The sequence below is a fragment of the Lepisosteus oculatus genome, chromosome 9 (genome assembly GCF_040954835.1).
Source record: "Lepisosteus oculatus isolate fLepOcu1 chromosome 9, fLepOcu1.hap2, whole genome shotgun sequence".
NCBI lineage: Eukaryota > Metazoa > Chordata > Actinopteri > Semionotiformes > Lepisosteidae > Lepisosteus > Lepisosteus oculatus.
This window is the reverse complement of record NC_090704.1, coordinates 26,151,065-26,165,012: the sequence shown is the minus strand read 5'-3', so window position 1 is coordinate 26,165,012 and position 13,948 is coordinate 26,151,065. Positions and strand designations below refer to the sequence as shown.

General features: G+C 38.1%; 1 protein-coding gene across 3 annotated transcripts in view; it reads right to left on the bottom strand.

Moving 5' to 3' along the window:
* LOC102688387 (acyl-CoA-binding domain-containing protein 6) overlaps positions 1 to 13,948 on the bottom strand; it is a 69,620-nt gene that overhangs the window by 35,236 nt on the left and 20,436 nt on the right. For all 3 annotated transcript variants that reach the window (XM_069194298.1, XM_069194297.1, XM_069194299.1), the window contains one exon: positions 8,186 to 8,268. In XM_069194298.1, the coding sequence (XP_069050399.1) occupies positions 8,186 to 8,268 (83 nt within the window). The remainder of the gene's footprint in view (positions 1 to 8,185; positions 8,269 to 13,948) is intronic.

The window sequence follows — 13,948 nt, the reverse complement described above, 5'->3', positions numbered from 1 at the left end:
ATCTCTAATGCTGCATAAATAGTACATACTGTACACGCAAAAAGGTTTGCTTCTGACAATAAATGTATATGTATTGTTATTACTGTTATTAGGCAGCGGAGCACTTTTAGCAACAGACTTCTCCAGCTATGGTGTTCAAGGGAACGTTTCCGCAGGTCTTTCCTCCCGGCGGCTGTCAGGGTGTATAACGCTGCCCTAGGCTAGGACTGTTAACCCTTCATTTGCTTGTCTATGGACAGCATGGTGCACCATTGTACCCTTTTTTGGACACTCGATCTGTATATACCTATGCACATTTTGCACATATTTTATTGTTTTTACGGTGCCTATGAGCATATTTTGCACACACCTATATATTTATTTTGTATTACTGTACGTATTTTAATTTTTCGTCTCTTCCGATGTCTGTTTTTGCTTGTCTTTGGCTGGGCTGCTGTAACACATCAATTTCCCTTAGGGATCAATTGTGCACTTTTGTGTAAGTGTGTAATCTGTACACCAGTTGATTCCCACAGTATGACCACCATCTTTTAGACAAAATCAAAGAATAATATTATGCAGACGGTGGACAATTTTAGATCTTTAAATTATTGAAAACTCAAGTAAATTGAGTGTTTTTAATGTTTAAAATGTTTTGATGTAATGTAGTACCCCTTAGACATCTGAGGATAAGTATAATAAAGAACTTAAAACCCTATTCTCTAAGTTCCTAATACTCGGAACTTCTGCTATATCTCATGTATCTCAGTTATCTCACGTTCAAAAAGAGCGTTTTCTTCACCGAGGTGTGAAGACTATTCTGAGGAGTTGGATCAAACCTGCTATTTCTTTACGCAATATTATGCTTCTAGAAAGATCCACGGTTTGGCTGCCCTCAGCCTTTATCACTACATGGGTGACTTAGGACACTGTTACTGATAAAGTAGCTCAAATGATAAGATGTTTCGTGTTCCTAGTCTAAGCATGTTTCTTCATTTTCCTTATCTTTTGATTTTGACTAAAACACTGTAAGGTACTGTACATTCCTTCAAGAGGAAGTGCATGTTCTCTTCTTCTCTCTATTATTGATTCCGTTTCCTCCTGAAACACAAATAAAATTATTGTTTGAAAAAACACTAACATTTGACCTGATGTATGGGCCATACGCCAGACTCAGAGCAGCCTGAAGTAGCAGTGACATGCAGACACCGGACAGCACCTTATACTAGTGCCTATAACCATTGTCCAACAGTGACCACCTTTATTACCCAGAGTGTATTTTTCCCATAGGATTTTTATGCAGTCCAGGACTTCAGAAATAACACAGTCTTGCAAAAGTCCATGGCTGCTCACAGATGAACATTCAGATCCTTAATTTACTTGTGCTTTCATGAGTATCATTCTCAGGCTGATGAACTATAAAATTAAACTGCAGAAAACAGTAAAAAAACATTGGAAAACAGTAGGATATCACAGTTATGTAGCCAAGGGAGTCTTTAACAAAGTTTAAACAGTAAAATAAGTCTCCACATACTGAATTAAGTGAAACAGGATGTTCATTCTGCAATGTGATACACAAGCAGAAGAAAATTTTCACCCTTAAAGCTCACAGTCTAGTCATAAAGGTACAGAATAAGCAGATAATAATGAACACAGGAAGGAAACAGATGGAAAGTCTATTAACAGCAGCTGATTTAGGTACAAAAACACACAGCCATTCACCTGGAAGTCAAAAACAAGATCTCAGATTACCTGATAGGTAACCAAAGTAATTAGACAACAAAGGGCAAACCCATTCCTAAAATTGGAAATTAATGTTTTCAGTTCTAATGTGCTTTACAAGCATCTTGGGAAGTCTTATTCAAACAAGGCTTCTGAATAAAAACAGAAGTCCAGCTTGCCACACAAGTAATGGCATTTTAACTTCAAGGAAGCCATTTGGTGTATTTATGCTTTCTTTGGGGAAACAGAAGTAAATTCACACTTGCAAAACACAGGAGTAAGGAGTCTTGAAAAACTAAAAGAAAAAGGTGTATGTCCTTAAAACAATTAATTGTTTTGTCATTTTCTGGAGACAAAGCCTCACACTCAACACTGGTTTGTTATGACTGAATAAAAAAGTATCATTAACCTTTTAAAAATATCACCAATATAGTGAACAAAAATATATAAAACACTGGTTAAATTTCCTGTAAATAAGCTACACTTGTGCATATTTCATAAGCTAAGGGGTTTCCAAATGTGATCCTAGTGAGCTCCAATCCAGTTTGGTTTATAAGATACCCGTTTCTAAAGATTGTGAACACATGCACATGACTGATTAATTAAAGAAGTAATCTGCTCAATTAAGAGAACTTTGGTCCTTGATTGCTGAAGTGAAGTACTCAAAAACTGGTCTAGAACAATTTCTAAATGTCTAAATTTAACACATCACTTGCTTAAGTGATCTTGATCAAATTTTTGGGAAGTCTTCAGTGGTGACCAAGAAATAGTGCTTGACTGCAGCTCACCAAGATCAGGGCTGGAGACCCCTGCACTGGTTATTAGTTTAACCAGACTTGCATAATCAAATAATGTAAAACACTGTTTTACAACAAATCCCAGGTAAATGACATAGTAGTGAATGTCACTGTTCTGAACAGTTTTCTCCATCTGATGCTTTAAAGTGTGCAAATCCTTAGACAAAACATCAGTTTCGTCCAACAAGAGCAGATCTTCTGCAAAAGCTAGATAATTCCAGCCACTCTGAATTGAACAAACACAGCAGGTTTCAGACCGGGGTGCTCCTGTACACCCTGCACAGATGTGAGCAGAAGTAACCTTTACTATTCTTAATGATCCGTCCCCAGAGGGCTTGTGATACGAAAGTGATCAAGTGCGTTTGACAAAAGGAAACAGGGAGCACCCTCTTAAGACAGCTGGGGGCTTTGCGTTGCTGGGAAAGACCCACAGCAGGGTGCAGTCCCAGTGGGCCGGGAGTCAGCAGGTGTGATGGAAACACCTGTGGGGGATGCAGGAAGGCCTGTCTGCAACAGTAACTGTTTATACCTCTGCATCCTCCGGGAGCCCCCCTTTCCACAGGATCTCTAATTATTTTTTCGCTCTAATCACCTTGTCGCATCAGAGGCTCTGGCTGGCAGGAGGGGAGAGGGAAAAGCTCATTTAGAGAAAACCCATTCTCCCCTCTCCCCTGCTGCCTGCCACGGCTTAATTGCTTTGAGCTCCCTATTGTCTGTTCCAGCCCTCGCGTTTGCGCTCTCCAGCAAAAGCGGAGGTGGTGGAGGTTGGCATCTCTGAGGGCAACAGCAGAGGATGAGAGCAGCTCCTGCACCGTCTCCCCTCCCGCCACACTCGCACAGACGCGCGCAGCACGTCTCATCAGTTGTGCGGAACAGCTGTTAGCGTGTTTCAATCCAAACCAATCATTGCCAGAGGTTTGTCTGGACAGCGGTCCCTGCCGTGTACAAAATCAGGGAGATAACCAGGGAGCTCAGTGAAACGGATAATGACTCAAGCAAAAAAAAAAAGCTTTATTTCTGTGTTTCTTTAATACAGAGAGCAAAATATACAAGTAAAAATACTGAGTTTCCTGCTACTGCAAACTAGTGTATACAGTATATACAAATGCAGTAGACCTACACTAAAACATACTGTACTTATACGTTAATATCCGGAAACACTGCAATAGTAAAATGGTTCACTGCTGTGGAAATACTGCTAGCTAGACTGTCACATTTTTAAGTCCCTAAGGCATTCCATATTCTTTAATAGGTACCAGCAGTGCAAATAAGAAACAAGAAGCAACTGTGATCAACCCCAATATACCAGCAGGAACCACCTGTAAGGTCATTACTGCACAGCTGGGCACCATGGAAGATGTATGGACCTGGTTACAGCCAACAGGTGACTCTGAGATACCATTAAATGTAGCATCCCTACAAAAAACATGAGGCCCTGTAAAGGACTGACTCTTTTGGTTGTGGTAGTGTAATATTAAGTAGAGATTTTATGAGTTTATGAGATTTGGCTGCCCTTGAAAGCCATCTCACAACAATGAATGTTAGGATGAAAATATTTTGAGACTTGTCCACCATCCATTGTTACAACACCAATGTACTGTAACCTCTTTCAACATGATAACGTTTGTCTCCAGAGAGCAAAGGGTCAGCTGAGACTTTCTTCATCAATCAACATCAGGCCCACTTATTTCCTGAGCAATTGAAATGGTAAGTACGCTGGAGAAATTTAATGCAGACTAGGTTAGAGTATTACTGTATACGCAGCTAGCAAAACAGCGCATTCTAAATACAAGATGGGTAAAACTATTTTTAAACAAGCAACCTGTGAATAGGATTTTGATAATTATGTTGATTCCTCATTATTTTCTTCTAAATAATAAGATGAATATGATGTGTACTAAAAACAATTTTTGTGAATCTCTTAAAATTATAGAGGGCTCTGCCCAGACCTCATTTAGAATATGTTCACAATTCACAGCATAAAGAAGCACACAATATCTTGAAAGATAGTTAAAATGAATCCATTAGAGTATAGGGATCAGTTTACCTGTAATATTCTTACTTGAAGTATAAAAATGACACAAAGAAATGTGCTAAAAGTTTAACACAAATGTAGACATTTACTGTATACTCATGTTATTTTGTTAATGGCCTGGGGTTAGTCTCAGTAGTGTTAATATCTGATTCAAGACAACACTGGGTAAAAAACAGAGCGTATGAAAGGGAAGATTTAATTTCTTGTATTTTCTTGTCACATATGTACCAAGAAGATGCAGCTATCTGAAATGTAAAACAAACACCTTCAAAATACTGCTGGCAAACATAAGCATATATTTTGGTTCTTTTCTGTGATGATATGGTACAGATTTTCTTGAACCCAGAATCACATGCAGTGACCCCTAGTGTTACCTGCAGCATGGGTTCATTTGTCTCCCAGAACAACTAATCAATGCTGGATGCCATCAATCACACAACTGTGCATGATTTGGGTTTAGCTGCAGAGGCCAACTGGCTGACAGCCTCTGGAGGATTAAAGACATACTGATAAATTACATGACATCAGCTTGCTGCACAGCATGCTGGGAAGGTCACCAGCTACTTTGTCATCTGTTAGTCTGCTTTAACCATTTCTGGTCAAGATTCTCCTGTAAACCAGTGCATCTGGGTGGTGTGTGCTAGTAACAGAAAAAAAGATACCAACCTTGCAAATGTCAAAATTCTAAAAGATTATGTTTACTTAATATGTTTTCCTGTTTTTAAAATTAAATCCTCTTATAAATTTGAAGTTCTTATCAGGGTACCAGAAGAATACCTTTTAAAGCTCAGATAAATGTGTAAATATGAAATAACTACTCATGTTTCTTGCACAAGAACCTAAACAAACAATACACAGTGGACAACAATGTCGAATTCACTTCAGTGACAAAGCATGATAAGGACCTACTGCACTGTCATTTTAATGGTTCTGCTATACAATTAGCCTTTGCCTTTTAAGTTAATCATCATGTTTTGTCAATAATCTCCTAGCAGCTCTGTGAAATAGTACTCTCCAACCTTCCGATTTTCTGAATTTGTGCCTATTTTCACCACTGAATTTTATCAGAGCTTCATGTGGGTCCTACTGTAGTGATATATAAAGATAAAATAAAGTTTGATGCTTGTTTGATTTATTTCATAAAGTAAACCAAAATCCAATGTCCCTGTGTGAATAATGTCATGCCCACTTAGATTCCAGTAACTGGCTTCACCACATTTAGTGACAAAACCAGTAACCAGACCCTTCCTGCAAGTGGTGACCGGTCTCTGACGTCACTATGTAGTAATTCTGGCTCATTCCTCCATGACGAACTGGTCTAGGTCAGTAACATTTGAGGATTTTCTAGTACGAACTGCTCATTTCCAGTTTTGCCACATTTCTACAGGGTTTAGGTCTGGACTCCAAAACACTGAATTTGGATCTGGAGCACATATATAAATGATAATGTACCTAATTTTCTGTGGTTTTGAAACCTTCCACAACACAAGGATCATGGAGATCCAAATGGAGCATATGACTTCTACTCAATTTTAAATCTGCAAGGGGCTTGAAAGTTAAATATCTTCTGACTACAGCATGCCTCTTTCCCATGTCTGTTCCTTTTCAGTAGCAGAAACAAGTAAAATCATCCGCCATATCTAAAATGGGATTCACAACGTGTTAGTAAACAGGAGAATGGAGCAGGGGTGAGGACTCTGAACTTCCCATTGGAGGGTTGCGGGTTCAAATCTTGTGTGCTGCTGTTGTAGAACTGAGCAAGGTACTTCACTCAAACTGCTACAGTAAAACACTCTGCTGGAACGTTTGACACCAGGGCGTCATTATAACTGAAAATGTGCTCTCAGTTGTCTACTTGGTATCTCTTTCTGGTAAAACAATCAAATTAAAAACTTGGAATCAACAATGCTACCTTATTTAAGTTGGTACTGGCAGTTAATATTTACAGTTAGCTAATTTAAAACAGGGTTTGAAATTTTAGTTTAGTCTACTAATGATTTTTTTTAACATTTAAATCTATTCTCATTTAGTACTCACTGCAATTATCCTTCTTTCTACTGTTCAGTTTAATTATATTGGTCACAATATCTCATCATCACAATATCTGAAACAACTTCCATGGTACCAATATACTGGAGATTGCTTCAAAATCATTTCTTCACTAGAAGAAGGAGTTCAGGCAGAATTTACATATATACAAATACAGTACATATGATAAAATTTGATGGTGCAGATTATGTATGTATTTGATAAAATAAATAAGACTTAACCATAAAATATGTAGACCACAAAATCCTACAAAACAATGAACAAATGGAGCAACTAGCAATTTTAATTATGTAAATTTTGCACAGTTCATAAATATAACAATAATACAGTCCTGTCAGCAAGTATTTAACAAGTACAGCTGAATTCAGGGAATTATTTTTTAGATTTACATAACTACAAAGCATTATTGTTTGCTATACACAAAAAAAATAAAAATATCAACAATTAAAATTTCCCTGCTTAGTAAAGCTTAAAATTAAAAATCAATTCTGTTTGTAAGGCAAAACTTTGACCATTTTCTACACAAAGTCATAAACAAGCAGAGAGGACGTAATTACTTACTGAAACCACACACTGAATGGGAAGCCTTTAATACCAAGAGGTCTTCTTGTAATGTACTGAAAATTGGAATTCACTCAACCAGTCACTGCAATGATTGGTTACAGATACGCAAACTCCTGGAAGGGCCATTTGTTTAATAGCAGAGAACACTAATTGCCTTTCCTGGCAGGGTTCTCTGGCTATCCCTAAAGCAGACTGCTCCAGCGTTGAATAAGAGGAGTCTGTCATGAGAACTAGCACTTGCTGCACTGAGAGGAGTTTAATTCCATAACCTGAAAAAAGTAATTAAATCCAAATATTTCTGGGCGGAATGGTGGCTTAGCATTGCTGCCTTGCAGCGCTGGGGCCCTGTGTTCAGTTCCAGACATGGAGAGCTATCTGCTAGGAGTTTGTATATTCTGCCCATATGTTTGTGGGTTTTCAGCCACAGGTTAATTGACTTCTGGGGAAATTGGCTCTGGTGTGAGTGTGTACGTGTCTGTGTCTGTCTGTGTCTGTGTGTTCCCTGTGATGGACTGGCGTCCCTTCCAGGGAGTATCTTGCCTTGTGCCTGTTATTTGCCAGGATAGGCTCCGGCTCAAGCCGAGGCCATGAATTGGATGAAGCCGTTGAAGATGGATGGTTATTTCTATGACCGTCCAGTTAAAGAATACACATAAAAACTGTACATTGTCACATAACAGGAGTGAATATGGTGTTTCTTACGCAGGTTAAGTTGATCAACATAAACACCACCGACAGCTGAGAATGCTTCAGGTGTATCTGAAGTACTACTCCTTGAAGTCACCACTTTAGAACACTAAGTCTACCATTTGCAAGAGGTGGAGTGCTAGCCAGAAGAACATACCCACAGGTATTTTTATTTTTGTGTCTGATAAAGTGTATAAGGCAGACAATATGATTACTGAAATACTTGCATCAGTGTGTGCTATGTCGTATGTGGAAGTATAGCCTTCTCTTTACCTATACCACTGCTTTCGGCAGGTTCCCCACAGCTGGATTTCACATTAACTTTGACAGCCCTCAAAAATCCCTGAATTACCTGATTGTTTCTTCTTGGTACAGAGAGCTGACCGCTGGTCCTCCAAATCCTGACTTGTGCTCCTTCCCTCTTTTATCAGAAGTCTAGGCAAGAAAAAAAGAATTGTAAAACAAGAGGGTAATATGAGTTTTTCCCTTATCTTATAAGACTTTATACCATCACATTTCCGAGCTACAGTATGACATAGGTAAATTTCTGTAGTAAAACTAAGATTGGTTTGATCATTAAAAGCAGCTTCTTTTAACACGTTATGGAATATCTTCAAACTCCTCTGTTCTGCAGATCCTACATTTTACTTTGACTCGCACCAGTCCGCTGTGCTGTTCTAATCTTCTCCTTCACTGTACCTGTATACCATTATTTTCTATTTATTGTACTTCTACTTGGTATCATACAACACTTTATTTAATATAATATATATAATACAATGGACTGACGTCTCGTCCAAAGTGTAACTTCCCTTGCACCCACTGCCTGCTGGGATAGGCTCTGGCTTAACTGGATGAAGCAGCTAGAAAATGGATAGATGAATTATATCTAGAAACATAAGGTACCCGAGATATGGCAGTATATGTTTTCCATTATGTTGCTATTTTTAGGGTACCTCATGCTCAACATTTTGACATTTTTTTCCTCTTGTTTAAAAACAGGGGAAACCTCGTTTCCCCTTTTTTAATTTGAATGATTTTCACAGATGAGGACAAGGTCTTTAAAAGCGTTTTCAGGGCTAAGTGGTGAGAATGAAAAGTAACTTCCAATTTAGAGAAGGCAGCCAAAATATGTCCACACATAAAGACCGACAATTAGTTCGAGCCCTGTCCTTAAGAAGACAGAATTATCATAAATGTATATTAGCAAATACATATTTTTCCATATTATGAGACCAACCAGTAGGGTAAATGAGACCAGGCCGCACCACAAATACCACAGAAGATTAGCAGAATGGCTAATACGATAATATGGCACACACCAGGAAAATTTGATCAATGGGAACATTCAATTCCTTATCTGAACAATCTTTGCTGCCAGTTAACAAGATATTATTTTTTCTTCACAGGGGTGGGCAATACATTTTTACAATTTTTTTTTCACCTCAAAAATATCGCTAGACTACGCCCTATGTTCTCACTAACTGTGGCTGAAAAGCTGATCAACACATTGGTGTTCGCTCGAATTGATTACTGTTATGCTCTACTCGCTGGGGTATCTAAATCTACTCTGAACAAACTGCAGTATGTCCAAAATTCAGCAGCCAGAATCCTGACCAGGTCTAGTGCAAGTGATCACATTACTCCTACCCTGGAGTCCTTGCACTTGCTTCCTGTCAAATTCTGTGTGGACTTTAAAATCCTCATGCTCACCAATAAGGCTCTGCATGTACCTGTCTAAACTATTATCACCCTACTCCCCACCTCGTAACCTTCGCTCTTCTATTTCTGGTCTCCTAACTGTCCCCCAAGCACATCTACATTGTATGGGTGACAGGGCCTTCTCCTGTGATGCCCCCGAGCTCTGGAACTCTCTGCCCAATGATATCAGAGAGTCACCTTCTCTAAACTTCAAATCCAGACTCAAAACCTTCTTCTTTAGAAGAGCCTTTACTTAACTGGTTCCATTCTTTACCCCTCTGCTTCTACTTTTCTTAGTACCACCATCCACGGCCTCCTCTATATATTGTAATTGTGTTTTATCATTGTGTATTCTTTTTATTTATTGTTGTTGTCATTCTGTAAAGCGCTTTGAGAAACCACCATTTAAAGGTGCTATATCAAATAAAGTTTATTATTATTACAAATAGCTGCTGATTGACAGGCAATGACAACCTCTGTAGGAAATGCTAACAGAGGGCATCTATGTGATTCACCATCATATAAACCAAAAACAACAGTGACTGTACCATACAGCAGAGATCTGGAGAAGGTGTGGCATGGTTTAAACCAACACAATTTAATCGTCAGAGCAAAATAAAAACAATTGTATTCATCTAATTTTCCCATTGTCTGAATTTCCAAAGAAACCATGTCAGTGTAGTGTAGCTTGACTACCTGCGATGTGATAGAAACAATTCTGAAAAAATGCTTTTTTTTTGTAAGTACTTACTGGTACAACCACCAAGATTACCATCTTGAAGAAGAAAGCAGGATAAAAAATCTTGAATGACATATTCCATGAAATCCATCTTTAATATCTTACACAAGTTATCAAAAGACATAAAAATGTTAGCTTGGTGACAGCCACAACTAAGATTTTGGAACCAAACTGTAAGTCACAGCTCGTAGGGTCATATGATTAGCACTGTAGACTATAGAGTAGGACTGGGAAATTAAAATTACAATGTTGCTCTGAATCTTTTCCATGGCTACTTAACTGGCAATTCCAATTTGGGTGAGTACACAACAAAATCCAGAAAGTAGGGGACTTAATATGTTCAGAAGTTCAAAAACATAGATCAAACATTTGCATTAGTGCATTATCCCAGTACAACTTTTAAAGCCTGCTGCTCATCCTATTAGTTATTGACATAAAATTTTTAAACCCAAGATTTCAAACGGCTGAAGTAAATAACTTTGTGCTCAGAATTAAGATTAATACAGATTTTCTGTATCATGAAAAATAAGCTTTCTATAGGAAAGTTCATAAGAGCTCCTTGATAGCGCTCTCTCCAATATTTACAGCTCCTTGCTCTTGAACCTTAAAAGCACGGCAATCTCTCCAGCATATATGAGATGTTTAAAGTGAACTTCCTGGTGGAGAAAATCTGACCCCGCAGTTGCATTTACACAATAATTCATTTTTCTTATTAAGGCTTTACAGCAAATGTCGCTGATTCACTGTTTTATCTAAGTGCTGCTTCCAGCCAAAATGTAATGAACTTTAAGCAACCACCAGTATTCCCTTTCATAGTACATCTCTAACTATGTTAAAGCTCCCCATTGTAATGGAAACACGAGTCTTTGTTTGTACTAACACAATCACTTAAAAAAAGAAAACTTTTCTTCTGTTTTGTGCAGTTTTGAGGCCCGTCAACACATATAGACCTAAACTGCAGTGAGCACTAAAGGAAGTTGTCACGGGATCCGATGTGCAGTTGATGGGCAGTGACAGATACATTGTGGGAAAGACCTCGGAGATATGACTGGCAGTGTCAGCTATGACAGGCTTTTATTTCAGATAGCCAAACTTCAATTTAAATCTCCCTTTAGGACAGTTTTAAAGTTACAACATAAAACAATTATCTGCCAAGGAGAGAGCTGGACCTAGAGAGGCCTGGATCCTTGTCAAGCTTGTCTTATGAAAACACTTCGCCTTTGTGGACATCACTCGAAATGCTGACAGTCAGTCTTTTTCATTTTGTGTGGAAAAGTTAAAGGTCAAGCAAAAAGGCCACCTTATCTTCATTGGGCCATCGTCAAACTGATCTGTTTTCTACTACTTGTCTAACAAGATATTTGCTTATATTTTTCATTTTCTACACCCCCTTAGAAAAAAAAGTACTAAAACAACTGTGCAATGCAGCACTGGTAGTACAACAGTAATGCCTCACATGAAATTTCACATCAGAAGCATGGATATGAATCGGGTCCCTCCCACTTCAACAAGGATAAAGAAAATGGTATATTGTGCTCTAATATTCACGTGCAGCTTATTTTTGGCCATCTAATATTTTTGGGGGAATGTAAGTAAGAGCAACTTCCAAGGTGAAAGTGAGAAAAGCACTGCACAGAGAGATCTGGAGGATGCACTGATAAATCAAATCAAATCAAAGTTTATTAATCAAATGCACAACATTACAGCGTGCAGCAGTAGTTGCTGGCAATGGAATGTCTTTTCTGCAAGCAAACAAAAATCACAAAATTAAGGTTACAAAAATAAAGTTACATGATAATAGATCCGGACAGAACTGAATATCTCTGATCACAACACCTAAGTCTGAACTTTTTTTCTAATCCTGTGATAGAGGCTACAGTGCCTTTGGAAGAAACCCATTAAAAATCACTCCAAAAATTATCTCAAATGGCCAGCATAAACCTTTTCTATAGGATTTGATTCAGTGGTTGCAACACTCTTGACAAAAGCTGTCAGCCCTCTCTCCGAAAGAAGGTACAACAGCAGTTGTCACTGGTTCAAAAGTGGGTTCAAAAGTTTCGTCATTACACTTTCCCCAAGACTCCACACTGCGTGACAGGGAAGCCTGAGACCTGGCAGGTACATGCAACCTTGCAGTGATATTAATAACCCAAACTGCTCCTCCACTCAGTGCTGATGCCTTACAAAAGTGACAAATAACAAATAGCTCTGAAAGGCCAAAGTAATCCATTAGAACAGATTTATAAGAGTAAAGCAGAAGATTTAATATATCGTTTTATTAAAAGAGGCAAAACGTTTAGGTGTACAAGACATTGCAATACAATACACAGCAAAATTCTTCTCATGCTTAATTGCACTTCAATCATGATTAAGCGAACATAATCCTAAAAAAGGCCATTTCCCACGGAACAGATGTGGTTACTGCACCAAAGGTTTTAAAGAAGACCTCACATAAAATGGTAACCACATCATTACAGTACGTCCTGGATCAGATAATGGTAATGAAGAGTTTCAGGAAGGTAGAGCACTCAGAGTGCCAAGTGGACTATGTGGTACACGCAAATAATTTGTATGAGAAACAGTAAAAGAATACTGTAAGATACCATATAAACGGGAAGGTTCTTGGATATCAAAACATTAGTCAGCAAACCAAGGTCAGAGAATTGTTAAAATTACTGAGCATGTGCCCCATCCCCTTATCTACCCTGAGAAATGTAACATTACTTGCACACTGTATAGGCTGCTGAAAACTTGCATTATGTTGCTCTCTCCTGCAGTGGCTCCAATGTGTTGTGAACTGTATAGGTTTAAAGACAATTGGTAGGTAGTAATATCTTCAATTGAAATCTGAGAGGCTGAAACCAAGCTGGCCAGTCTTTGAAACAGCTGCAGTATATCAATCCAAGAATGTTACATATTCCTGTTGTCATAAGAGTCATTCATTTGCCACTACAGTCTAGAACGTGTTATATATGCTCTATTACATCCTGGTCCACTGATTTCTACAGCCAAAACAAAGACAGTTAGTAGACATGTTATTGTTAGGAATAAGTCATCTTAAATTCTAGACTTCAGTCATATTCTATGAAATTAGGCTACATAATGAGTGTACTTCTGCAGGTGAGGTGTTTATTTCTAATATTCACAGTCAAGTTTAAAAGCTCCTAATGGCCTAAATGAGCAAAATGATGATACCTTTACACCTTTAACATACATCAAAACGATGTGTTATCTGTTACTCTTATCTTCAAGCAAACACTCGTTCAGCTGGTTGTCTGTTTCAGATGATCTATTAATTTTGAGTAAGATCAGCAGAGAGCTTCAGCCCTATTTTCAAATAGACAAAAACGCATTGACAAAATGTTTCAGGTTTTTTTTTTGGGGGGGAGGGGGTCTTTGCAAGTTCTTATGCATTTCAAAATTTGAATGCACTCTTTCCAAAGAGATTCTGACTACTACTGTGGTAGAATGAACTTTCTAGGCCCAATTCTTCAAATCTTAAACCTATAAAGATTCTTTTTTTAAAGTCACGGACGTACAAGAAGTACAATAAAGTAGCAATTTATTTTAAAAAACAACACAATTGTCAAGACAAGGCAGATTACTTTTCTACCTCTTTATTTTTAATGCACCCTTTAAGATCTTTTGAAATAAAGTAATTCAATAATGTTACAG